This window comes from Xiphophorus maculatus, chromosome 15 (assembly GCF_002775205.1).
Source record: "Xiphophorus maculatus strain JP 163 A chromosome 15, X_maculatus-5.0-male, whole genome shotgun sequence".
NCBI lineage: Eukaryota > Metazoa > Chordata > Actinopteri > Cyprinodontiformes > Poeciliidae > Xiphophorus > Xiphophorus maculatus.
This window is the reverse complement of record NC_036457.1, coordinates 18,377,067-18,404,378: the sequence shown is the minus strand read 5'-3', so window position 1 is coordinate 18,404,378 and position 27,312 is coordinate 18,377,067. Positions and strand designations below refer to the sequence as shown.

At 38.2% G+C, this 27,312-nt stretch overlaps 1 protein-coding gene across 16 annotated transcripts in view; it reads right to left on the bottom strand.

Annotated features, from left to right (window-relative positions):
* LOC102225484 (neurexin-3b) overlaps positions 1–27,312 on the bottom strand; it is a 391,379-nt gene that overhangs the window by 279,357 nt on the left and 84,710 nt on the right. For 12 of the 16 annotated variants that reach the window (XR_002754044.1, XR_002754045.1, XM_023348134.1 and 9 more), the window contains 3 exons: positions 19,213–19,514; positions 16,499–16,543; positions 13,404–13,565 (listed from right to left, as the gene is read on the bottom strand). Coding sequence is in view for 14 of the 16 variants with exons in the window: in XM_023348134.1 (XP_023203902.1) it covers positions 13,404–13,565; positions 16,499–16,543; positions 19,213–19,514 (509 nt within the window). In the remaining 2 variants the exon portion in view is untranslated. The remainder of the gene's footprint in view (positions 1–13,403; positions 13,566–16,498; positions 16,544–19,212; positions 19,515–27,312) is intronic. The other 4 variants (XM_023348139.1, XM_023348143.1, XM_023348148.1 and 1 more) reach the window with 2 other exon arrangements.

The following is a 27,312-nucleotide window of genomic DNA, read 5'->3' as shown; positions in this document are numbered from 1 at the left end:
GACTCTAAAAATTAAAACCCATAGCACAGCACAGAAGTAAAAACAAACAAAAACTATATATCGCCGCTGACTTCATCCCACTTATGTTCCTTACTAAAATACGTTTGTTATTTACAGCTGCAAGTACATATATGGGCAAATCAAGGGTGTGCTTTTGTTTTTGACTGGCTCCATGGCAACGTCTTTATCTCTATAATTTACCTCAACATGCTAGCTGTGCTGCCAGCAATAATTTCAAGCCGACCAAACAACGCGTCTGCTGACTTATCTTGATGGAACGTTAGAAAAGTATTAAAAACTGCAAACACAAAACATCATGCTATCAAACAATGGGGAAGTCATGCTTAACGGCTGAGAAACAAACTTGGCAGTCGTCAAAAATGTACAATTTGCCCACAGTTGGATATAATGGGAAGGAAAATGCAGTTTCTTAACGGTACAGCCTGCTAAGACACAGTAATAGCTTGTATATAAAATGCAATGCCACGGTGTAAAACATTATGATTTCCTTACTTTGACATTTACCGCCTACATAATCACTTCAAAGCCAAGCATGTTTTGTCTCAATGCATTTATATATTTAGATAAGAAGTCATTTATATTTCACCATCATCCAATTTAAAAGCATATCTTCAGAGGGGGGAATTATGTAAAGTATAAGAATGTCTGCCTAATTTCTGAGATCCTTCACAGCCTAGCTTCCTAGTTTCAAGCAGATTTAGTTTATTCCAACTAATGAACTGTAAGCAGAGCTGCAAGAGGAGCAATGAAGGACTGGACTAACTAGCAAAAAAAACAACACTCAAGTTTTTCTTTTTTGATGTTGTTTGAAGCACTTAAACATAACCCATAATATGATATTCCACTTTAGTTTGGCCTTCAAGTTCTCCTGATCTCAAGCCAAACAACCTTAACCCCTAAACTGAGATCTACTGACAACTCAACTCACAATTAATGTAATTTGCAGGATCTGACACTGACCTAGATATTACACTCCATCTTTAGAGCTATAGTAGAAATGATGGCTCAATTAGTTGGGGGCAGCTTCAGCAAAAACAATGTTAGCAAGCTTTAGGGAGGACTCATAACTTTAAGGTAGAATGGTGATTTTGGAGACTTTCCAATTTATTGAAATGTGCCTGTAAATTGAGCCTCTTGAAAAGTTCATTTTGAAATATGGTTTATTTAATCACAACATTTCTTACAATATTTTTTGAAATGAAGTGCTGTGCACACAATCTAAGTCGCTGCCACCTGCGGTGACAGTAGAACGGAAGAAAAAAAAACATTGCATTGTGTACTTGAGAAAACATGTTTAAAGCGTTTGTTTTGCCAGACAAACTTCAATTCTGTAATATTACTAATTCACTGGCATTTCTATTGCAGGTCAATAAAAAACTAATGTTTTATGAAAACACAGGCTGACAAAATTCTCTTGATCCTTTCGGCTGCACAGGCAGCAAATTTGCAAACCTAACCTTTACGACTGTTCGGCTTTTGTGCGAGCTAATATGATTTGTTTCTGCTCGTTGCGTTCGTTTGCTCCTGCTTTCAGCTAACCGCTCACTCGGAGAAAATCAAGGCATCGCTTTATAAGTAGCAATTAACCAAGCAACCACTCAAATGAGATCATAGTGCCAAATCGTAAATGGGGATTTCACACAAAATGCTGCTGGAGCTCTGTAGGTGAAATCTGAACCCTGGTTACCCGTCTCTCTCTCTCTCTCTTCAATGCCCTTTAACACCTTGTATTCTACTTCCAGCACACTTTTTCAGACCTCTCTTGGGTGGGAGAACAACATGAATATTACATGAAAAGAGAAGGAGAGGAGCTTTAATGTTTCTCATTTGCTATGAAGAACATTTTACTCACAGCTCTGTGATGGTCACCGTACATGTCGTAGGTGTAAAGTTGCTCAGAGACCCTCCGTCTTTGGTTCTAAGACACATCTGGCAAAATTGAATAAACATGGAACGAATGTTTATGAAGAGTAAAACCTTGCAACAGGCTTTACAGCCTTCAGGTTTGCTGTGAAAAAAATAATCTTTGATACAGCAAACAAAGATACAGCCATGCTGTTGTGATATGTACTAATCAAGCATCCCATTTCTGCGTTGGGATTACGATTTCATCCAGTCTGTTGCGGGCCGATCGATAAAGCAATCGAAAGGATGTCATAAAAGAAGCAAAGAGTACTGCGGCTTATATATATATATAAATATATATACACCTCCATCTTAGGGTTTGTCATGGTTGAACTATCCGTTAGCTTATCAACAGCCTTATGGGCCTCATTCGTAATGCCACACACAGGAGGCCTGAAACGACTCCATAAAGCCAAGATGTAGCATCTCTGCTTCCAGGACGTTTCATCGATCCAGCCTTGGTGAGGCTGCGAGGAGAGAGGTGAGGGAAGGGAAAAGGGCAGGTGGGTTGAAGCGCCAAGGAGGCACACAGGACCCGTAGTATGCAATCACACAACCTAATCTGCTTCAGATCAGTGATCGTGTCCCTTTTGGCTGCGGCTGCAGCTGCTGTCTGTTGCTGATTTAACCTCGGTGTTAATGAAGGAGCTGAGTAAACGCACTGAGGTAAACAGAAGATACGAGAAGGTGAAGCGCAGCAGAGGAGACGGATGTTCAGATGCACAGATAGATACATGGGAAGCAAATGTCTTTAGTTGCCTGCAAGCAACAAGAAAAGAAATGCAACATACCTAATATTTTAGATTTTTGCTTCTAAGCTACTTAAAGGGGCAGTTATATGCGTTTTCCAGGCACGTGGTGCCATTTTATAGCATAATCATATAACTATGTTACCTTCAATTCTTATATGATTGTCAAATATGACTTAAAAGAAATTTGACTTTCTGATTTAACACCTTGAAATTGGGCCTCTGTCCCTTTAAAAACTCCTGCTCTTTCTGAAACTATGCCTTCAGGAAGTCATCATAACATGGCCTCTCTATTAAACCTTTAATAACATTTTTACCAACGTTGTGCAAAGAAGCAGCTTGTGCAATCATCTTAGCTGATGCACAGTTCCTCCAGGTGTTTGCTAATTGCTGCTGGCTAGTCTGGAGGAGCTGAGTGGGGTGAGTCAGGGAGTTGGGCTGCTCTGTGAGGCGGAAGCTTGGAAACTGCAGCTCAGAGGAGGAGCTGCGTCTTGAAGGCGGGGTTAGGTCCACCCAGGTGTTTTTCACAGCTGAATAGTTACCGTGGGAGATTCAAGGATTTCCTCAAACATCCATGTAAGAATCAAGGCAACACAGCAGTTATGTATTTGATGAGGGAATGACATAATAAAATGATGTAAAGCTCAAAATCGTCAACTGTACGTGATACTGCCCCTTCAAATATAGAATGCAGTGTCTTGAGACATACATTTGAATCCGTTGACGAAACAAACGTCTCCTAACAGACTTAAACTTACATAGTTACAATACATCAAAGCATATGTATATTAATACGGCCTGGCAAAGTTCAGACCTAAATCCAATTCTTCTGTAGTACAGCCCCATCAGACAACCAGACTGATTATCTTAAAAATAGAAATGGACAAAATATCCATTGTTGTCCATGTGCAGCTACAGGAAAATAGCCAAACTGACATCTGGTTCTAAATGCAGTGGAATGTAGCTATACAAAATATTCACTTACATATCTTAGGTTTATATTGGTAAAAAAAAAAAAAAAAGGAAAAAAATCATGAATCATTTTCCTTTCAAATTCACATCTAAAACTGCATTGGAATATCACATAGAATCTGATTAAAATAAATCAAAGTCAAATGCGGCAAAGTGAATAAAGGGTAAGGGCTGAGAATACTTTTGCAAGGCACTGTATAAAAAGAATAAATTTAGTTTGTAGAGTTGAACTTAAGAAAAAAAAAAGAGAGAATTGTAAAAAGCACTGCAGTGGCAGGTCACTCCTAAACAACATCCTTGTGACACAGTGTGAGGATATTTTTTGTGATTTGTGTGAAATGAGCCTTTAATTTGACAAAATAAAGAGAATGGGGCTAAGCTCGTCTAAGCAGGCAGCTTCACCGTTGCCACATGATGCACTATTCACGACGACGCGCATGGCGCCCCCCAACCACAACCACAAATCCATACACACACACACACAGAGAGAAAGAGTCCCTTTCAATCTGTCACATTAACTTGTCCATGAACTCACTGAGAATGCTGCTGAGGCTGCTGCTCTGCGGCTCAAAACAAAACCCTTTACCCTCCACAGCGCAGATCCACCCACCCCCAACTCCAACATCCTTCAGAATCTCAGCTGCAACTTGGCTTTTCATTACTTTTGTGTAAAAAAAAAAATCAGAAACAGAAAAAAATAAAAAATTGTTTACCCCTTCAGTTACAAAAATCATCTCTGAAATACTTAATATGCAATATTTTGAGTTCCTCCTGCATCTACCATTGAAAAGCCAGTGTTTTCTAGACATGGCGCTAGGCATTCCAAACAGCAGCTGCTTATTTATTCATACTGAATTAGATTAACCAACCCCAAGAGAGGATGCCATGATTGGAAGCAAATTCAACTTGTCATCTTTGTAAATTACCTAAAAATGACTTTTGTTCTAAACAAATCACTTCATGATAGACTTTCACCCTTCTGCTGCTGGCAGGATTACAGAGTTGTACTTTTTTTTTTTTTTTGCTTCTTCTTGGGAATAATACCCAGATGCCCACGTGATTTGCTTTGTTTTGTTTGTGCCATTAGTTTCTTTCACACATTAGGAGAAAATTGTGTAAAAAAACCAAACAAAAAAAACCCCCAAAACGTTTAGACAGACTTTTATTCTTTCCACATTACCACAACTACACATGGATATGACAGAGCGGAGGGTAGACTTCAGCTTCAGTAATTATTTCCACTGACAATTTGATTATTAAATCTAACAAAAACATGTGTATTGTCTTATTCACAATTAAGTGGTTTCATGTGCTAGTTTTCTAACTTTCTGTAGCTGCTAATGAAGCTACAATGCTAAAGCCAAATTGTATGAAAACAGGAAGTTAATGTTTGGCTTGAAATATTATTAATCTCCCATATATTAGTGTTACTACTAACAACATTTCATTACCACCTTCCTTGATGATAATATACAATGGTCTTTGCCACTGTAACATTTCTGCTGTGTCCCTAAATTACCACAAGGGGGTGTGCAGCTTAAGAAGCCCTCCATTTTCTGAGCTAATTGCTATGTCTCTTGTGTATTTTGGTCCAAAGGCCTCGTGGCGTAGCCTGAAGCAGAGGAAAAGTCCAAATAAAACACTCCCTGATTTGAAATTACTATATGAATTGATGATCACAGTCTCTATCCGAACTTTTTCTTTATTTGTGTGAGTGTGCTAACAATGAAAGCTCTCCAGGTGGATAGTTGAAATTTAATAACACAGAATTTCATACTTTGCTCAAAACAGAAAGATGGAAACGAGCTCCCATGACACTCGAAACACTTCCAGATACCAGACAAGCAGCCCACTGATTATTTTTTATTTAGTATCGGCAAAAGGGTTTCATTGTAAGTGGCAGTGAAGGTAATTTCTGAATATCTATAAGAACACTGGGGTTTCGCTGTGGCCGCAGTACAAAAAACAAATACTCATGTTCCAGCTATAAATAGGGCTCAGAATGGAAGGTAACGATTTTCTTTTGTTTGTTCCACCTGCGCCCACACAAAAGCAGCGTCGGCCAAGGCTACAGACCTCCCAGAGCTCCCAGGTGGGAGAAATCTGGGAGAACTCAAACCAGCCAAGCAGGGTGACCTGCCAGCCTACCCATGACCCCAAAAACCATGCAGGCTCCGGCAGGCACACCCAGTCTCCAACCCATTTGAGCATAAGCCAAAACTCCTTGTCCCCAGAACGCTATTCTGTCACAATTATGCCTCGACCACTTCAGTCACCATGGACTCAATGCCACCTCACAGCAGCATGTCGATGTCCGGTCCACTTAGAGAAAGTACCGCCCTTTTATCCCCATCCCTAGATCCTTTAGTAATGATGTTTAGTTAAGGTCTTTACTTCAAACCTATCTTTTCCTCTTTGCATCCCCTCCACGAGGAGAGTACTGAAAGTGTTAGCACTTTGTTTAGAAAAGCCCGCAACATATTGTGTGACTAAACCCACAACAATGTTCCTCAGGACCATTTCATCGACTTTGAAAATCATATTTTACTCTCATCTATCCGACATGTACCCGTCTTTCCCTGTCATCTGCCAGCCTCTTTTTGCCAATAATCTACTTCCATATTACATTGTTTGCCTCTCACTCATGTGGCTCTTCCTCTTCCTGCCTCCGCTCAAGGCTCTAGTGTTTTCAGAAAGACCCACAATGAAAAACGCAAGATTGAAGGATGTGGCAACAGTGGGACAGTCCTGTCTGCACTGTGCGGATGCTACGTACTTCCTCCTTGAGTGGCTCATTGGTGAAAGAAAACCAAACACTTGAAAGAGTTGTAATGGTAGTGACAAAATTTTTTGCGCAAGAGTCATATCTTGTCAGGAAGAATGTTTAAGTTGCAGTGCCTTGCAAAATTGTCCATTCTACTGAAGGCTAATACATTTTGTCTTCTTTTTTTTATGTGGATGTTGTATGGTACAAAGTAGAACATAATTGGAAAGGTGAAAGAAAGGAAATCATATCCAGTACATTTTTACTCTACTGCTCCTAATTAGTAATGGCACATTAGTAATTAGAAATTGATACTGAGACTCAAGAGCATCTTTTGCAAAAGTGAAGTGAGGTGTTCCGCAATCCAAGCTCAAATCATTTAAACTTGGGTGACAAATTACACACAATGCCATCTGGGATCTGTTGCTAATGGAGAAATGTGGCAGCTCAAGGCAAGCAGAGCACATTTGCCCCCCAATGCAATTGTATTCGACCCACAAGATGATTTCACATATCTATTATTAATGGCCTACCAGACCAACCAAACTACAAATACCATAGTGCAGTGGTCTCCAACCTTTTCATTACCGCGGACCGGTCAAGACTTAGCTATTTTGCTGCGGCCCGGGGTGGGAGGGAGGAGAAACCGTCAGAAACTGCTTCTGCACTTCGTGTTTCCGCTGAAGCCTTTTTTTTTTTTTTGCCCCGATTTTCCCTTTATGACAATCCTACAATGTCCTGCAGTGCATGGTGTGTTGAATATGCCCAATCTGTGGGGATTTCCCTGACTGGGAGCGAGGACGCAGCCTGTTGAATGTGACAGGTAACCAATCAGAAAGCGCGGTGACGTAAGAACGGAGAGGAATCCCAAACAGTTGACATGGCAACTGAGAGTCCAGTGGACATCAGAGGTGATATGTGGAAATGTTTATTGCTACACGTAAAGGTCATTTTTATATACGTTTATGATATGTGGTTATGTTTATTCAGTTAAAACTTAACTACGAAAAAAACATAACTCGCCTCCAAATCGTAGTGCAGCAAATAGAGCGGCTCCGTCTTTTATCAAACGCCTTTTCTTTTTTTATTGCTTAAAATTAGTCCACAAACTATCACAACTGCTTCTACATTGTCATGTTCAGAAGGGGCTTCATTTACCTTTATCAAAAGGAAAGGAAGAAGACAAAGACCGGGTAAAAACATTAATGCGAATGTTTCTCTAGCCCCTCCTCTCAAAAGTGATTAAGGTGCTTTCGCAGAGGAGCTAGAAATTTCTAATTTGGTTAAGAAAAATATCCCTGATGAGAAAATAACCGAGCATTTTGAGGTTGGGGACGTTTCAGTAACTGGGACAGAACATGTGTTGATGAGTTCAGTTACTTAAACATTCATGACAAGAGACACAAAATTTTCTGGGATCAAAGGGTAAAAAGATTAGACAAGTTTCCTGTTTGCAGGTTTCTCTCCGGGCGCTCCGGCTTCCTGCCACAGTCTAAAATCATGACTGCTTGGTTAATTGGCCTCTAAATTCTCCTTAGATGTTAATAAAACATTAATTTTGTGAATAAAACTGTTGGACAGTGGCTCAGTTGGGAGCACTGTTGCCTTGCAGCAACAAAGTACTGGGTTTGAATCCCCTCTCTCATAACCCACTTTCCTGTCTATTACTATTAAATAAAGGCCACTAGAGCCTTTATTTCCCAATAAAGGCTCAGAAATAATTAAATGTATTTCTGACATTTAATTACAAAATGTCAGAAATACATTTTGTAATTACATTTCATGAATAAAATATCAAAAGGAAATTTGCAGGTTTCTCTCCGGGCGCTCCGGTTTCCTGCTACACTTTAAAATCATGACTGTAAACACATTATATATATATATCTATATAGTTAAAGCATGATGGGCTGCCAGGCTTATAATACACTGAGGGAAACCCTGATAAAGTGTCTTAATCTGTAGATCACTGGTCACTTAAGAATGATATCTTTTTAAATAAGCTTTCTAACAGTATATATAATAAGAAAGAAAGCAACAGGCTGCCCATGGGAGGAAAACAGAGCACTGAAGAGCTGAGGGAAAGTTTCTGAATGAAATGACAAAACAACTTCATGCAGCCCAACAAAATACAGCCATATGAGAAACTCTTTGGCCAAAAGTGACAAGGATGATAGAAATGACAGATTACTGACATAAAACAAGAACTTCAGTCCACAAAAAGGGACAATAGCTAATACTAAAAATCTAAGCCTAAAAGTAGAATTGAACATCGAACCACATGATGAGACATAAAGAAACAGCACTTCCAATTTTCTTTAGATGTCATTATTACGTAGGAAGTTCACCTGCATCATTTCATCTCAGTATGGAAGAGGATTAGAACCACTAAAATATTGTTTTTCTCAGATTTCTGATCAATCACTGAATTCTGACTTATTCTCAGAATTCTGAGATTAAAGTGTCTATTCCTTTTTTACCCCCATCCACTCTAATCCTCCTATGTAGTTGTGTGAAGGACTCAAGGTTATCATTAGAGAGCATTAGTCAACAAACAGCATCAAGATTTAGAATGATCTGGTTAAAGTTCGCTTCTAAATACAATTGAGAATCTGTGGCAAGTCACAATAAACAATAAATCAATTAATGATAAATTAAAATGAGTTCAATCATTTTCCTTTGCATGATTTATCATTTTTCTCTTTCCACTAAAAACTGGATGATAAAAGTTTTCAGTTTGGTGCTTTGGTCTTAACTTGTCCTTTGTTTTTATATTGACAATTTTCTTTACAAAAGGTTCATAATTAATTTTATTGTTTTTTTCTGTTTATTTTGGATATTTAAAATTTCTTCAAGTTCCAGTCTTCATTAAAATTGTAAGTTTATTAGCCTTTGAGAATGTGTTCTTTCATTATTATGCCTTCACCATTATATTGCTTGGAAATTGTCTCTAAGCAACAATGTTATCGTTTATCGCAATATCTTCTGGGACAATTTATCGTCCAGTAAATATTTGTTATTGTGACAGACCTAGTGGCAAAGCCTGAAAATTGAAATTCACAGACACTCTGCACTCAATCAGACTGAGCTTGATCTATTTAGAAGAACTGCAGTGCAAAACCATTAGAAGTATACCCTCAACACACAGCAGCTGCAATTACAGGGAAAGACAGTACTGCAAAGGGTTTGAATGCAAATGCATGTTCACAATGGAAGACGTTCAAGTTTGCGATTGCAGTATGACAAAATGTGGAAAAAAGTTCAAGAGGTACAAAACACTTTAGAGATTATGTACACCGCCTGAGAGAAATCCTGACTTGCTGTTATGAATAAAGGAGAACAGAACATTTAGTCATTTTAACGGGAAACTGAATTGGAAGGGAAACAAAGGGGCAGGAAGGAATGAATATGTTTTGAGGAGCAAAAGCCATAATGCAAATGGATTATATGTGCAAATACTTGGCAGTGAATCAAACAATATGAAAGAAACAATAAATAGAGTAAAAGGCAGATCACATGGTGTGGTGTGATCTAGGGAGCAGACAGCATCATGTCACTCTAATGGAACAACATATGATAAACAGTCAGCGATCAAGCAGCACCACCACGACTCCGGAGTCCTCTGATTCACGTCCGCAAAGTCAAGGGCCAACTCACGCTGAGTCGCACTTCCTCACATAATATTGGAAACGCACAAAAGGACACAAATGCCCATGCAAAGTCAGAGGAAAGTTAGCGAGCGCCTAATGAACACAGCTAAACACTGAGCTGCTAAGGAGCCAGATATTTCCCCCAGGAAGCGACGGGAGCCAAAGCGCAGCTCGAAGGAGAGCGAATATTGAATATTTGCAGCACATCTCTCGGTTTTGCTGGAGGCCAGACTCCAAATTACCGCCAACATCTGGATATGTAAACAGACAACTGGCTGCCGAAGTGCGTGATTTAAATTATGGAAGAACCAAGCGGCTCATTGAAGAGAGCAGCACACGTGTGACTGAAAAAAGAAATAATCAATCTATCCAGCTGGAGGCAATTTTAAAGAAATTGTAAAAGTTAAATGAGATCTGCGCTAATGATTTTTATTAAACCAGATGTTCTATGAACTTTTTTTGATGGTAATCTCTTATGTATCATAGGTGAATCCTTGAAAATGAATGTTTCTTTTACTGCGTAAAGTGCCTGTTTGGGCCCATATTTGTGTTTTTGAGTGAGTGCATACATACATACATAACATAATTAACATGACAAATTATGAGTAGACAGAAGCTGTGCTGGAATATTGGTGAGAAAGCTTGGATGTGAACTCACTGTGCATCAGTAAGCAGAACACTGGACCACACGACTTCTCCACAGAACTTTCATTAATCATTTGGAGCAAATTAAAACACTGCGGGATTATTCTAAGGCAAGCAATTAGCCCAAACTTGTGAAGTTTATACAGCTGAGTCTGTTATCTGAACAACACATCGCATATTTTAGCTACTGGATGTAGCTAAATCCTTTCAGGATGCAAAAAGGAAGCAAAGACAAATCTTTCAAGGATGAAAACTTTATGAAGTAATATTGATCAGAAGGAAGAAATTAATGCTCTTAAATGTGTTTCTTTATCAATATTTACCATGATGAAAGAGGTTAAAACACCAAAGTTTTCATACTCATTTAAATTTGGCTGTCATTAGCATGTTCTAACCACATACTGTCCTGAATTTTATTTTGATTTTATGTGATAGACCTAGACAAAACAGAGCCTGAATTCAGCCTCCAGATCAACATTACAATTCATGCCTATGTTTATAAATGAGTAGACACAGCTTCTGAGTAGAAGTGCCATCACTTCATTTCCTTGTTTATATGTAGTTACCAAGGCCACAGTCAGTGTGTTTTGTCAATCAGAAAAAATGTATATGCATTTGTCTGATGACATAATGTGGATTCTCTGCTCAGCTTGTTGCTTATTAAACTGAATGACATGAAATAAATATGTCACTATTATAATTTTAAAAAATAACAGGTAGAAATAGGTTATGACGGAATTTTTTCTGTCAAAATGGTGGACAACAAAAACCTCTAATGCAAGCTCTGGTCTACACTGAAGAAAAGCGTTTCACCTCGGCATGCTAAATGCTTAAAGTGGTTCCAATAGCCTGGTTTAGACCAGCAATCTTAAATGGCAGTCAGTGCAAGAATGGTTGGAAAAAACTGTTAATATGTAATTTCTCTGAAACCCTAGCAGAAGTCATAGCACTTATAGATTATTGACCGACGGAACAACTGTGTGAGATTCACAGGCAGTCTGAAGAAATTCACATCACTGTGGACAAGGTGACTTTTCATAAACTATACCAAACCTGGCAGCTACAGCAGCTGTGTGAGAGTATATTGTTCTTTGTGTGCCAGGTGTGTACCATCTTGTTTTTGGTTGGTAGCTCACTCAACTAGTTAAAAGTAAAAGTAAAAAAAAAATAAAAATATAAAAAAACACTTTGATATCTTTATACAGAAAACTAAAATAAACTGTACTATGGACTTGAAGCACAAAATAACATTCTCTCCTCTAACGGGTCAGATTGATCTGTTCTGTCAGCTTCAGGGGAAAAGATTGTGCTAAAATGTAAACTTACAGTTGTTGATTTTATATGGTTATATGTTTTGTGGCAGCGATTCCACAGCTATCCTCTGCAACATAGGTTCACACTGACATGAGAGCATCATGACGTTACATAATATTTTCTGTCATTGTAAAGCTCTTCATAAGAGGGGGAAAAAAAAGAGGTTCATTTTTCAAAGTCATATTTATACCATTGTATTCCTAAAAGTCAAACTAAATATTTAATTGGTCAGTTAACTATTTAGCTATGTTGTAGCTGAGTGTTTAATTAGCTAAATAATAAGCAAATATACAAATGTATAGTCTATTTCTGCCAACGAGCAGAAATAGACTATCAAAATAAAAGCTAGGTCTTGCAGGCCTCTGGGTAAACTCATGTGGGTCAGGCTGGTAGAGATCTGTACTGTATTTAAAATGGCTCATCCTCTGTTTTGAGCTAAAATGTTCAAAAACTGAAGGAAAAAAAAACAAAGATAAAGCAGCAACTCCTGAACCTTGCGAGCAGGAGTTCCAGAAAAGAGGTTAGCAAGACCCAGGTTTATTTTAGTAGTCCACTTTTTTAAGCTTTTAGCTAAATGTTTAGTTTCAAACTAAATATTTTGCTTGCTTACTAAATTTGTCATTTGTATAAATAGCATGGTGGAAATATGACTATGGAAAATGAAACCCCGTGCTTTTTCCTCTTACAACAAACAACTGAAATTATTTTATTATCTTTGACTGTGTAACTATAGAAACGACGCCCTGTATGATGTTGTCTCATGTGGTTCTAAGGGGCCAAATAAAATCCATCACGTCATTATTACAAGTAACAAGGAACTGAGAAGTTTAAACGAACGTAAAAGGCGATACAATTCTTCAAACATCAGAGATTACTTCAGTTAGCAAGGTTGAAAATGTTTTAAACACCAGCAATTAGTACATGTTTCTCACAACAAAGAGCCAACATATATGTTCCAGTTTTGCCTTGTTTCATCAGATGCAAATATCTCTTTGAAAACGCTGCCCATCGAGAGGCGTTTTAGCCACACACTCAAGCCAATCCTGCAAATTGCCTGTGACAGAAGCAATTTTGGGGTATTTTCTTGCTCACCAACTGCAGTAAGTGTTATGAATTAGATTAAGTGAAGGGATATTGAAAGTCTGATTCCTCCTTTGCTAACTCAGCACCTTTAATTGATAATTCAATTTTTCAGCCCCCCTTACCCTCCTGGGCCTGTCGAAGGGTTTTGATAGCCATTTTTGTGCATTTCAAAAAAAGCTTTTCCGTTTAACAGAGCGCCAACAGCTGCTTACATGACAGCACGGCTCCAAAATCGTTGTTTTTGTGACTGCATTGAGCATAAGATGTAGTAATACACCTGCTCTCTTGATAATGCCTCTTTACCTCTTTGAGGCAGCCCATGAAATTGTTGCTAACGGGAGATCCCGGCAGGTCCGCCGTGCTGGGGCTCCCGCCCACGTAGAAGAAGTCGTCGGAGCCCAGCATGGTGTAGTCCTCCTGAGTGTAGCCGGTGGTGGTGAGGATGCCGTCCACGGAGATTGTCACCTGTCGGGGCGTAACACATAGCCAAAGCCAAGCCATTACACTCTGGAATTCGCTCCTGTGTTGTGTACAAAGCACATTTCCTTCCTTGGTCTGCATTTCAACTCAGGTTTATGAACTTTTTTTTTTCTTTTGGTACCTTGAAGCTTTTTCTTGTTTTGGACCAGAGAATGGTTAGATTTTTTGGGGGCGGGGGGTTAATGGAATTTTTTGTTGCCAAAGGATTCACAGGACAGGTAAAGAAAATATGACACAGGCATATTTTCTTTATCTTTGATGGGGGTAAGAGTATGGATCTCAGGTTTGATTCTGAAACTTCAGGTTGGGAGAGGGTTAGTACAATGTTCAAACCAAGGACAAATTGATCCCACTTGTCTTAGGTTTCGGGATTTATCTCTTACTGCAGACACACACCCATACATACACAGTCCAACACACAACTTCACCCACGCCAATTGTCTCACACACTCCTCTGGACATCTACATCTGTAAATCCACGCACATGCAAAACAAAGGGAGGCTTTTTTTTTTTTTAACACCACATCAATGTGCAAACCAAAGGCAAAACTCTTAGAAAAGCAAATTAAGCACACTTTAACTGGAGATGGAACATGGATTTGATGGTGGCATACAGATCTGGAACATGCACACATGGTACAGAGGCTCATGCAAGACCGGAACCCATACACGAGCAAGATCGCAGAGTAGCAGAGTCTGATCTCTGATCAGGTTTAGATCGAGTGTCATGTTTTTTGTTTTCGTCTGTTTTTTGCTAGAGATGCACCAATCAATTGGCACAATTAGCCAGGTCAAATACTGAAAAATTGTATGTTTCTTTATTGTTTTTGTTAAACGTATCCAAACTAATAACTGCAACCTGTTTTGATTTCTAACCTCATCAACCATCAACATATTTTGCGAATGCTTTTAGTTGGGCGTACATAAAAGTTAAGGTGCCTATGCAGTCTTAGGTGGTGGAAAAGTGCAGACTCTAATTTTATCACTGTGAAAGTCTTAATGAGTTTCCAGGCTCTATTTCTTATTCAGTTGCTTAAAACATCAAATTTAATTTCCTACAAAAATGAATACTTATTTTACATAGATTCATATTTGTAATATATATATATATATATATATATATATATATATATATATATATATATATATATATATATATATATATAAATAAAGCTTTCAGTTTTGTTCCAGTTACTAACAGTTTGTGATTTTAAAACAAATAATCACAAAAATAGTTATGTATTTTTTGGCCTGTTGATTATTTTAACTTGGGTTTTAATCTGGAGTCAAGGCTACTGAATTTAGCTTTGTTAAAGTGAAACAGAAGTAAATATCGCAATTCTTTTTTAATTTGGGAAAAGTAGAGTGTTAATGATTACTGACGCGTGAATTGGGATAATCTTATAATTTTCTATTTTATTTTTAAACTACTATATCTCCTGAAAAGAAACAGAGGTTATGCTATACTTTATTTTCAAACGATGAATTGAACAACACTTTATGAGATGTTCAAAAACTTGGGATATATTAGAATTCAATCCTGCTTTAAACATCCCAACAATTGATCATTATGACGATGTTTGTTCACCTAGGATATCCAACAAAGCTTCACAGATCATTCATAAATATTCTAACATTAAAATACATGTGAATTCTGATTGTTAAACACAACTAGCGATTTAAAGATTACATAGTAACCCAGTCCAGATTTCTCTAAGTATTTTAAACTGGTGTACAGAGTTACTTAAAGCTCTTTTCTACACTGATGAATGGAAATCAACTTTAATATTTTGTTATTTAATGATCTGTGAGGAGGAAAAATAAAACGTATAAAAAGAAATTTACTCCCCTAATGACAGAAAATTTGATAATTTAGATTTTGGAAGAAATAATTGAAATGAAGGTTTTTTTAATAACACGAGAAGACTTTTTTAAAACCATTTTCTGTTGGATTTATAGCAACTACATCTATTCTATTTATTCTTTTACATTTCAAAAATGAATTAAAAAAATTAAAAATAAAAAAAAAAGCCGGACATATCAGTATCGGCCAGTAAAGGCCTTGATCGGTGCATCTCTAGTATTTCTTTTGTCAGTGTCACTAGACCAGACCGGTAATCCAAGATCAGTGTGCTGGTTCTTTGAAATGTTACGCGTATGGGCCCAGGGGTTATCGAAACACACAGACACCTTTTCACCAGCATGCTACAAAAACCTACAGACAGGGAGGGCAGAGTGAGTGGTACAGTGAGAGGTGGAGGGTGAGTGAATGGATTAGAGTGTTAGTGGTTATTCTGGGTGGTAGGGCTGAGGATCTATGAGTTTGGCAGATGACAGGTCGATTGATGAGGTGTGGGCATGCCATGCGCCATAGTGAGTTGGAAACAACTGTCAGAGCTCCCGCAATTGAGGTTAAGGGATGCCTTTTTTTTTTTTCTTTTTTTTTTTTTTTTTATGGCGGCGTCTCTTTTAGGGCTCGGTGTCACCAACTTGGAGATTGTGGTAAGCTTCTGTCAGTTCTTGACGACAGTCCTCACAAAAAATGGGGACTTTCTTGTGTGAAAAATTAACATAAAAAGTACATTGCCCTGTTAAAGGCAAAGAAGTAATTTCTTTTTCTTTTCCTTTATTTAACTTGTCGGAAATCTGTAGTAATGTGGAAGAAACAAAGAGAAAAAAAGTAAAAGCCAAAGTGAAAAGAACAGGATGGGGGATTGTGGGGTAAAGAAGGAGGTTGTTGGCAGGTCAGGGAGGAAATTGAGAAGAAGCGAAGAAAGAATTGCCTGGTAATACAAACCCATCTCCTCATTTTTTGATAAGAGTGTCTAGGATGGAACTCAAAGAGAACGAATAAAAGAAGAGAGGGGGGAGGGGACACACGGCAAACCCAAAAAAAAGACAATAAGAATGATATCTACCAGACAATGTAGTTTGTTTACCATAGCGTGTCCAATGCCTGATTGCTTTCCAGAAAAAGGGGAAGAAAGGAAATCAACAGAATAGTGAACAAAAAAGGTTGTTAATAAGGATGGACAGAAAACAAAAAACCAAAAGCAACGATGAAGAATTAGGATGTCAGTTAGTACATTAGTTGGTTAGAAATTGGTTAGTAGTAAAGAAAACAAAAGAAATGGAATTCAACATGGATGAGTTAGTATAGCTGTGAATAAACACTACGTGATTCGTCAGAGATCAGGCAGCGGTAATCCGGTGCCTTCGCGCCATCCAAAGCAAATTTCCTACACCGGAGTCCTGCGAGAACAGAAGCTAAACGGACGTCCTGTCAGATATTTGCATGGGATGGCTCGGATTCCAGCAAAAACCTGCAGTGTTTTTCCACCTTTGGTCTAACAAAGTGCTCCTTTGAAAGAGGAAAGGAAATGACAGAGAAAGAAAGAGAGACAGTGAGGAAAAGTGACAAGCTTCAGCTCTTAGCCTATAACCAAGCCTCTGTTGGGAATTTCTGCTACGACTACTTGCTAACTTGTGGGACAAGGCTTACTGTCAGAAAGGGTTAGAAAAGAAGCACTTACTTGTATTTCTGCTCTGACAGCAACACTAAATGCTGTCTTACCTGACAAACTAAAGGTCAACCGGGACAATGAACAAACCCAACATCCTGCTAGAGTTACCTTCATGTGCCGCTAGCTCTGTTAAGTCCGTTGGCATCTTTCTACAGCCGTCACAAGGACTCCGCTGACTCATATTAGCTCCACTGAACCGCAAAATACAAGCTAATTATAAATAATTGGAAAATATAAAACAGTAATTGTAGCAAAGCAGTAATGGATGACTCTAACACTTTCTACTTGGCTTTAAATTAAAATTTAAACGCTACACCTCAACAGAAACCGTTTTCCTAATTAAGGCAAGGAGACAGCAAAGGAACCCAGAAACAGTGTCAGCTTACATAATTACAAAAGTACAGGAGCGTTATTGGACATTGTTGAGCTGCAGAAAACAACAGGCCCTATGCCAATAGAGAGAACTTCTTAACTCCTAACGTCAAGTAGAGATTTTATTATTTCACTCACTTGTAAAACAAGCTGCCAAGCAGAAGGTTTAGCACACAGAAGTTTGTGTTGGATCTAATGTGGTTCACATGAAGACCAGAGATGGGTCTCAAAAGGCTTTTATGTGAAAAGAGCTGTCAAAGGATGTGATCAAGCAGTAGTGAGGGGATCTTATAGTAATTTAAAACATTTAGTGCAACAGATCTCTTCTTTGTAGATGCATTACATTTATTTTGTGGGATTACTTACAGCTGAGTGGTCTTGTTGTACAGCTATACATGGAGGAAATTACCTCAGTGGCCCAAATTTTACTGCTAAAATTGGCTTTAAACGTGCAGCCAGAAGTACAATGAAACAGTTCAGTGTCTTTCCCTGCATAAAGACAGACTTTCAACCCTGTTTTTTGGACTGTCCTGTATTTCACTTCATCCATCTTCTTATTAATGCTAACAAGCTTCTCTGTTCTGCCAAAGAATGGTTTGGTTTGCTAGTCTGTACTAGCAGACTAGCTAGTCCTCTACTAGCGGACTAACTTGCTATCAGAAAGCAAGTTGCTGCTATCTGATAGCTGAATCTAGTACAAACAGATGTCACAAACTGGATTCTCTAATCTCTATATGAGGACATTCTAAGTCAGGAATATGGCTTAGAATGTGCCATAGAATGTGCTCTTTAAACGTGCAGCCAGAAGTACAATGAAACAGTTCAGTGTCTTTCCCTGCATAAAGACAGACTTTCAACCCTGTTTTTTGGACTGTCCTGTATTTCACTTCATCCATCTTCTTATTAATGCTAACAAGCTTCTCTGTTCTGCCAAAGAATGGTTTGGTTTGCTAGTCTGTACTAGCAGACTAGCTAGTCCTCTACTAGCGGACTAACTTGCTATCAGAAAGCAAGTTGCTGCTATCTGATAGCTGAATCTAGTACAAACAGATGTCACAAACTGGATTCTCTATTCTCTATATGAGGACATTCTAAGTCAGGAATATGGATTACATTGGTCCTTTGCCGCTCTGGATACAACTGCATAAAGGTGCATCCCTGCTCTATCCTCCAATCTTTTGCTGCTCAAACAAGTTTCCTTGTAGGATTACCCCGACAACTCACAGCAGTTTCTTAGTTCTATTGGAGAACATTATTCCTCAATTCTGACACTGTTCTTGGCTGTAAAACTCTTTGGCAACTCCATTCTAAAACTACCCCTTTACTCATCATGTTAGCTCAATACGAATCAAAAAAGTACCAATAACTGGTCTGTATGTGGACCAAATAATACCCAAACCCTTACCGATTTTCTTTTATTTTTTTATTAGTGAGTGTAATAATCAAATCTCATACCCCTATAGATTGCTACTTTGCCTATTCACTAAATTACCATATAATAAACAAGGCAATGAATATAGCATAGAAGGAATTTGTGTGAATTTAACAATCAAAAGAAAAATGAAATCTGTTTTCTTAATAATGTTTCCAAACTGTAGAGATGAAATGACAACCAATAAGATAAAAATGAGTTTCTTAAAGCTTTCTCCAAAGCTCTTCAAGGCAGCTTCTCTACGGAACAAAAAAAACAGAAAAGAAAACCTCAAACTCCATCCATCACCGTTACCCCCGATTACCTGTCTCAGGTTGCGTGTCACTTTGATGTCGTGCCAGGAGTTGTCATTGAATTTTCCATTGACTGGCTCTACGATGGCCTCGAAGGCCCCAGAACCGAGGTTGATGACGAGGGAAACTGCCCCGTCTTTCAGGGCCAGATTGACATAGTCGGCGGACTTCCCCGTGTGCAGGAGGAGGCCGTTCCGCTGCCACGTCTTGAAAGACAGCGTGATCTCGTCGCTGCTGCTCTGAATGGGGTTCTGCGACAGGTCGTAGCAGAAGTACTCCGAGCCGCGGAAGGTGGCCACATTCTCCTCTCGTGCTGAAATGACACGATAGGGAAACCTGAACGTTACTGTTGCGCATTACCAACTGGAACCAACTACATCTTACTGGTTGTAACCACAAATATTTGTCCATTTATCTTAGAGTCTTGAAAGGTCCTGAAATGTATAACATTAGCACCTTAAAAGTCTAGTATAATTAACAACTGTGACGAAGAATTAAATAAAATGCATTGCAAAAGTATTGAAACTCATCTTCACATCATGACATGTTGTAACAACAAACTTGATACATCCTTATTTAATGCGTTTGACTGTCGGTGGATTATAGTTTGTTTAGGGGTATCAGAAGTAGAAATGTATGCCGCATCTTCTATACTTTAGATGTAAAGCATCTATAATTTTTTGTCTTCTACTTCACAATTCTGCACTGTTTTGTGTTGGTCCATCACAAAAAAAATTCCACACAAAATCTGAAATTATTGGTGGTAACAAAGCAAAATGTGAAATAAGTTCAAGGGGTGAAAACATCTTTTTTTTAATAAAATAAAAAAAAATCACAGTATAAGGAATGGCGTTATACAAGATGACTATCAATCTGGTACACACATCAATAAAAACCCACACACATACTCTGCTCTGCATAATTAGAGCTGCAATAACCTATCATTCAGTTCAGATCATAAAACCCTATCTGTATGACCAAAGCTTCAAGTTTCACGTGCGACCCTTTAGACAGACAGACTACTTATAATGGAACACAATTCCTCGCTAATGGCATGCATAAATCAAACATAGTCCGATTTTACAGTTTTTACATTACCCTGTTGTTACAAGGTCACTTTCTGATCCTGTTTCTTTTCAGATAAGCACACAGCGTAACGTGAGATGAGGCGGGGGCTCAATTCTGAGAGCAAAAATAAAGTTGCCGTTTTGACGGAAAGTGAACGAGGGGTACTGTTTCCATAAAGTAAAGAATAATATGTGCTAATAGTTGACAGTTTCTATGATTTAAAAAAAAAAAGTGGATCAGGTTATCTCAGGCAGGAAGTATTAATTACATCCTGTGCTGAAGCCTCGCATCCAAAAAGAACATTTAGTTCTATCCCATTCTTTGAAAAGTTCTTGATCAAGTTGTTTTCATCCCAACTCAAATTTTCTTAGGTAACACCACATCTGTGTGAAGATTTAGTCTGACTACAAAATGTACTGCTGCACACTTCCTCTAGATTTTTTTTCATAATCCTAATTCCTACCTTCAACACCTTAGATCAGGGGTTTTCAAAGTATGAAAGGGTGAGCCACTCTCCAAGGAGCACAATGCCCGCTGCCCCCCCCCCAATAATCAACCCACACACAAACAAATGCCACTACAAAACACCTTCTAATTGCTTTTATTTTAGAACCATCGCATCTTTTAAAATGACACTTTATCTGAATGAAATTTAACACATGAACATTTTAAAACATTTCCTCCCATTTTAATTATTTTATCAGGGCCTTTGTATGGCAAATACGCCCTTTTTTCATTTTTCTAATGATAAGAACAACCCCAAACTCATTTTTCAACCGTTTTCTTACATCTGAGATTCTGAGTTTAATGTTAGAGATACCAACAGTGTTTTCACATCTTAACAAAAACATTTTGATCAGATTTTTGGAACACATCTGTAAATGTTGCACATTTCCTTGAAATTAAAAAATAAATCAAAAACCTAAACAGTTGCAAAATCGTGGAGCTCTTTTTGTGGCTCATCTAAACAATTTATCTCGAGCTAAAAGAGCGTGCTGTATGAAAGAGCGGAGGCATACAAAGGAAAAAACAATTACGCACGCTATGAGCAAGACAGCAAGCAGATAGCTTCTTTTCCGGTTTATTTTTTCCCTCGCACCGCGCCTCCCCTAAAGTGCTCTGGCGCCCCCTAGGGGAGGCGCGCCTCACACTTTGAAAACCGCCGGCTTAGATCATAACATTCTTTTATCGCAACCTCAAGGTGGAGACGGGAAAGTCATATGGATATCAAGAGATTTGTTCTAGAGGAGCTGAGAACTTATATAGGGATAGAAGCTTTGTACTTGGCAAATAAATATTGTTCACCAGTAATAAAAGTTTTCCATGTGGCATTCCACGAGGTTCTACTCTAAGGCCTGTTTTGATCTCATTATATTTTGCTTCTAAATATCTATGGTTTTTTATAAATGTGATGCTTCTTTTGACTTTTTACCAGTATTGAAACATGGATGAAATAAAATGATCTTCGTCAACACAACTAAATGAAGGTAACTTCATTTGAGAGATCAGACTCCTTGCAACTTTCTTTTCAAACTAAATATATTTAGTTTTGACTACAGATGTATCAGAGTTTCCCCACAATGTATTATAAGCCTGGTAGACCACCAGGCTTTACTTGTGCTCCCACTAGTCTTAACATTGTTTATTTATTTTAGTTTTTTTTAAATTATTGTCTTTTTAACACTTTGTAGTTGGTGTTTAGGCATTAATATTCCGGTCTTCCAATAACGCATAGCTATAAAGTGATCTTTTCAAGTTTTCTGTCAACTTTAAACATTTTTAACTTAAAAACATGGTGGCTGGCTGGATGACTGCCCTGGCACCCCAAGCACTGGGCTTAGCAAGTTTTCTGGGGGAAGCCCTGTATATGATTGGACAGCGCATTTAGAATCATCAGTATGAGTTTTATATCATGATTTTGGCTCCATCATATTTATAGATTATAAATCATTACACAACCACATGAACAAGGACACCAAGAAACCATTTACTCTCAAATGTTCTTAGGTTCAAACAGAAAAGCAGACGTGATTTCTCTTTCTCAGCTGATGCCCCATAATTCCCGAAGAATTTACCAATCCATAAAAAGAGACTTTGAAGACTCTTCTAAAGATCCACCTCTAATCTTTGGTTTTTCACTTAATAGAGTCTGACATTTGGATTTTATAACCACAGCTTGTCATTAAAGGACACTCTGTCTTGATCTTTTGAGAAAAAAAAATACTGAAATCTCTTTTAGATTGAGAATGTAAGGCAACAGAAAGAAGGAACAGTAAAGTGGTGTGAATACTTTCTGTGACTGAAGTTGACAACTGACGTAGCAAGCACACAGCACCCATTGTGAGACTCTTCAAAAGAAGACATGTTAGCATACCAAACCAATGTGTTGCTATGGCATTCTGATATGGTGAAGCCATTACCTGACAGCAGACAGGAAAAGAGAAGTTCAAATAGTCGTTTCATTTCCACTGTGTCCTGCAATTCCCTTTGTGTGGTCAGAAGAAAAATGACATGGAGCGCAAGACTGGGGGAAAACTGAAATTAAAGGGAAACCTAGCACATGCGTCCATTTGTTGTGCCGGATCAGTCGGTCTGTAAACATGAGGGAGCGGTGTTGTGCAGCTGGCAAAGACACAGATGAATGGAAAAACGAGAAGGTAAACACCACGAGGAAAACAAATGGGACGAGGCGGCGGTGCTGCGGGGACAACGGGCCGCGCATTCCAGCCATGGAGAAATTCTCCCCGCAGTTTCAAAACCAAAGTCTTCACACGGCAAACAAAAGGAAATATTACAGGAGGCAACAAAGGCACAGAAAAATAATTCCTTCCTGTGCCAGGAGAATAAATAGAAAGCCATTATTACAACAGAGGCATGATGACAGAGGGATACACAGAGGATTCCTCGTCTTCTCATTCTCGCACGGAATCTAAGAAAATGATCAGGCGTCGACAGCGCCGCAAAAACCTTGCCTATTACGCTCGGGTAATATTGCACTTTTCTGTGTTCAACAATTGGGTTGAACACCGACGGCAAAATGATAATGCTGCAGTTACTCAATATGAGACATGTCAGTTCCATCTTCATCATCTGCCAGAGCCATTTCTCCAAAAAGTCTTTCAGAAGACTAATGAAATATTGATGCTTATCTCAACAATGTGGTTACACTGGCTCGATGCCCGAGCTGGCGTCACTGAGCATCCGGAGTAGAGTAGGCTAAACCCAGAGATGGTCGTGAGACAATTTCTCCCTAGAAACTACAATGAGTTTAAAAAACAACAACAAAAAAGTATGGTCTTCTTTATAGATTTCTTCTAGGTTTGTCACAGTTAAAGGTACATCTCAAAACTTAAACATAAATACAAATAAATAATTTTTCGATTGATTAATTAATTTATTAAGCTATTAACCAATGCCATCAAAATATTTGCTGTAATATTGTAATATTTGCAAAATTCAGATGAAATAACATCCGTTTTAGGATTACACCTAAAACGGATGTTCAAGTCAGCTTAAAAAAATATTGCTAATCATAGTTAATTGATAAGTTACTAGTTGGTTTGGATAGCTTTTCCCTTTAATACATGAAAATATTAATTTGGAAGCTCCATTTCATTTTTTCTCACATCCTCTCTGACTCATATTACATGACTTACTTTCGCAAGCATGATGATAGTTTCTCAACATTACTTATAAAAGCAAAACTAACTAAAAGCTAATTATGAAGTGTGTTTCTATGCAAAGCAACAGCATCAAAATCCTTCTCATCTAAGCCAGAAACCCGAGCCCAGTGCTGCTCTCACCTGACCCAAGCTGCAAAGGTGAGCACCATGGCAACTCCTCTTATCTATCCTCCTTTCTCTAATTAGCTCGTCGGAGAACCGCAGCTCAGATTGCAAAACAGGTTTCAGTAGTTCAGAAGGATTCCTCTTGACATGATTATTATAATCAAATGTAGCATTTTTGTTTACTTCTTCTCAGCTGGCAGCCTTTAAGGGGAGGAATGAACTGAAGCCAAAGCTGGAGTGCCAGACATCGCAGTGAGTCAATCCTCAGGCTGAAATGCTCAACTTGGTGGTGGAAATAATCCTCTGAACAGCCAAATACCAAAAAATAATAAATAAATACTGGTTTGATCTCAGAGCTAGTTTTTAAGATTAGCTCTGATCTTCGCACAAAAATCAGGATTTAATGCCTCTTGTACAAATGAGATTAGGTCCCAGGTATGAGTTTGTGACAGAAAAAGCAACATTCGCTTTAAAAGCTATGATTCAGATCCAGCTCGGTCGTTCCATTTGCCACAAGCTGCAGCAACAGAAAAAGAAGCAACCATCGCAAACATGTCTTCCATACGCACGTTAACTACTACGATGGAATTACAAACCATCAAATAGTTACGATGCAATTACAAAGCATCGATAAAGCATCTCTGCTGCGAATAAAGGAGAGTGCAAATTGATACAAGGTAGCATTTCCGCACCTCAGCAGAGTCATATCTGGGCGTAAGTGTATACTGATCCATAAAAACTGGGGGGAAATGTATTGCCTGTTGAGACACATTGCACACATATATGTGGCTTTCATATTGATCATAAAGTGGGGTCATTTTCCCTCTTATTTTCGCCACGGTCATCAATATTCCATTTGTGTGCTGCCTGGACCGAACACTGGGGGCCGGAGTTCGATTTCAAAATCCACTGGAAGCAATTAGCTCCTTCATTACCATCTCCCTTTCTCTTCCGCTCACCCTCACCTACACACAAAATGCCTGAGCAAATTCTTTTTATTCTTTTTTTTCCCCAATTTGACCTCAAGGACTGTTAAGGAAGAAGATGTGCCACTTCCCTCTTCTACCTCCTTCTAGGATCACCCCAGGACGTTACGACTTCTTAACACAAACATTGTTTTTTAGCCAAGTGGTAACTTGCTTTGGCAATTTAATGTTGGTATAAGAGAGCTGCTGGTAAACAAGGGGTTTAAAGTTGGGTTAAAAGGGCAAGGGCAGTATGGTTTTGAAAAATAATCTTAAGATTTTTTTTATACCTGGTTACATTTTTTTACATTATTTTCCTGCTTAATTATTTGTAAAATTAAAATTACAAATAAAAGAAAAATATTTTTAAAAAGTGTTGATTAAAATCATCCCTTACGGAAGTTGTACGAGGGCCATGCTACAAGAATTTTTGCTTAATTACAAAAATATAGTCACAATAATAGGAGAAAGAAGATGCAAATTTACCTTCTAAAAAAATCCTTTTAAAATGACAAGAAAAAAAAGTTTTGATGAGAAAAAAGCTTCAACAGAGTAATCAGGATCCGATGCAATCAGCTCGGTTTCTTGTTTTTCTTCAAAATAGACAAAGTTGTTAACACTACCCTTTCAAAGTCCTGCTTCTGTTAATAACTCGATGCTAATGTGTTGAAAGATCAAATATTTCTATTAAGTAGTACCTGTACAACTTATACCAAAGTGTAGCTTCACAAAATGCCCAACTTTCCTCATTTTAATTGTTATTTTTCTCATAAAACTACTGTCTTGATGAACGCATATACATAACCAAAACTCTTGCAGTTGCAGATAGAAGTAGTTCTGCTGACTTATGAGGCTGAATACAAATGTGTGCCACATCTTTTTCCAATACTGGATTTAAAATAAAGTTGAAAATGATATATTATTTGTTATCTACAGCCATTTTTGGTCTTAGTCTGACTAATGGAAGTCGTTTAGAGCCGCAAACAATACAGAATAAATTTTATTATCTACTATAAAGAATTTTGTCGTCATTTTTATAGAACAGCTATTTTATTTCTACTTTTTAGGTTTTAAAATAAAGAAAAACAAAACTTTTGCAAAGAAAAAGTTTGATACATTTTCTGCTAAATGTTGACCTTTGTGAAAAATGATGAAAAAAAAAGAGCACAATTTACAGCCCAATGACAGAAAAAATAGATCAACAAAAATATTATTGGCACTTTTAGAGTTATTCCATTATAAAAACAAAAACAAAAAAAAAACTGCATTTGGTATTGTCTGTGTTAAAAAAATGTTGCCAAAATTATTACGAGTCACTGTAAAAGGTCCAAACAGCTACTTGCAGCTTCAGAGCTGAAGGTTGCACATAAAAATCTCCATAAAAAAAAACCACACAAATACATTGCATAAGTAGTTAGACAAAATGTAAAAAAAAAAAAAAAAAAATTCAAGGAATAGAAGGGGACTTTAATATGACACTGGGTTTGCCATTGATTTTTGCTGGAGATGCTACAGGTTTAACAGCCTTCCTGCACGCGGAAAGCCCGCCCGGTTCCCTGGGAGACGTCCCCTATGAAGTGAACTGTAATGACGTCCAACACGTCAAACGCATGTTTGCACCACAATCGCTGCCGAACAGGCCTCAAGTCTGTGACCTAAACAGCGAGAGCTTACATCTGCTTTTAGTTGCAGCCCTCAGTGAGACATCCTCGGGGATGGAGGTCATTCAAGGTTGCAAACTTGCGAGATGTCACACACACACGCACAAAACAACAAGCCGAGATGCTAAGCCTCCCTGCAAAGGCATTCTCTAATTTTTTCCCCCCTGTAAGACAAAGAAATTACAGCTCGTCTTTTGAAAATAAGACTAGAATTAGCATGGCTAGCTAAAATGAAAGAATGCATTGTGCAGTTTTTCAGTAGAGGAGGTAAAGCAAACCATGCAACTGCGATTTTAAGCTCAACGGTAACCCACAACATGTCAAATGAATTTGGAGCATCATGGGTGATGTCTTTCTTCAAATGCAGGCGGCTCTATCAGACAGGATTATGTCAGAGAGAGATTTGCTAGAATATGTTGCACGTTAAAACGTTACAGCCCAACCTTTAGAATGGCTTTTTTTGTGTGCAGCAATTAAAAATCAGTCAGTGTACGAATGTTTTGACGTTAGTTCTTGTGAATACAATTTCTTTTTTGGATTTTTACAAGTCCAACTATGAAAACCGTGCCGACTGCATCCTGCTCGCGACAGCCTCAAAAAATGTCAAAAGACATATCTAAGAGGTTAAA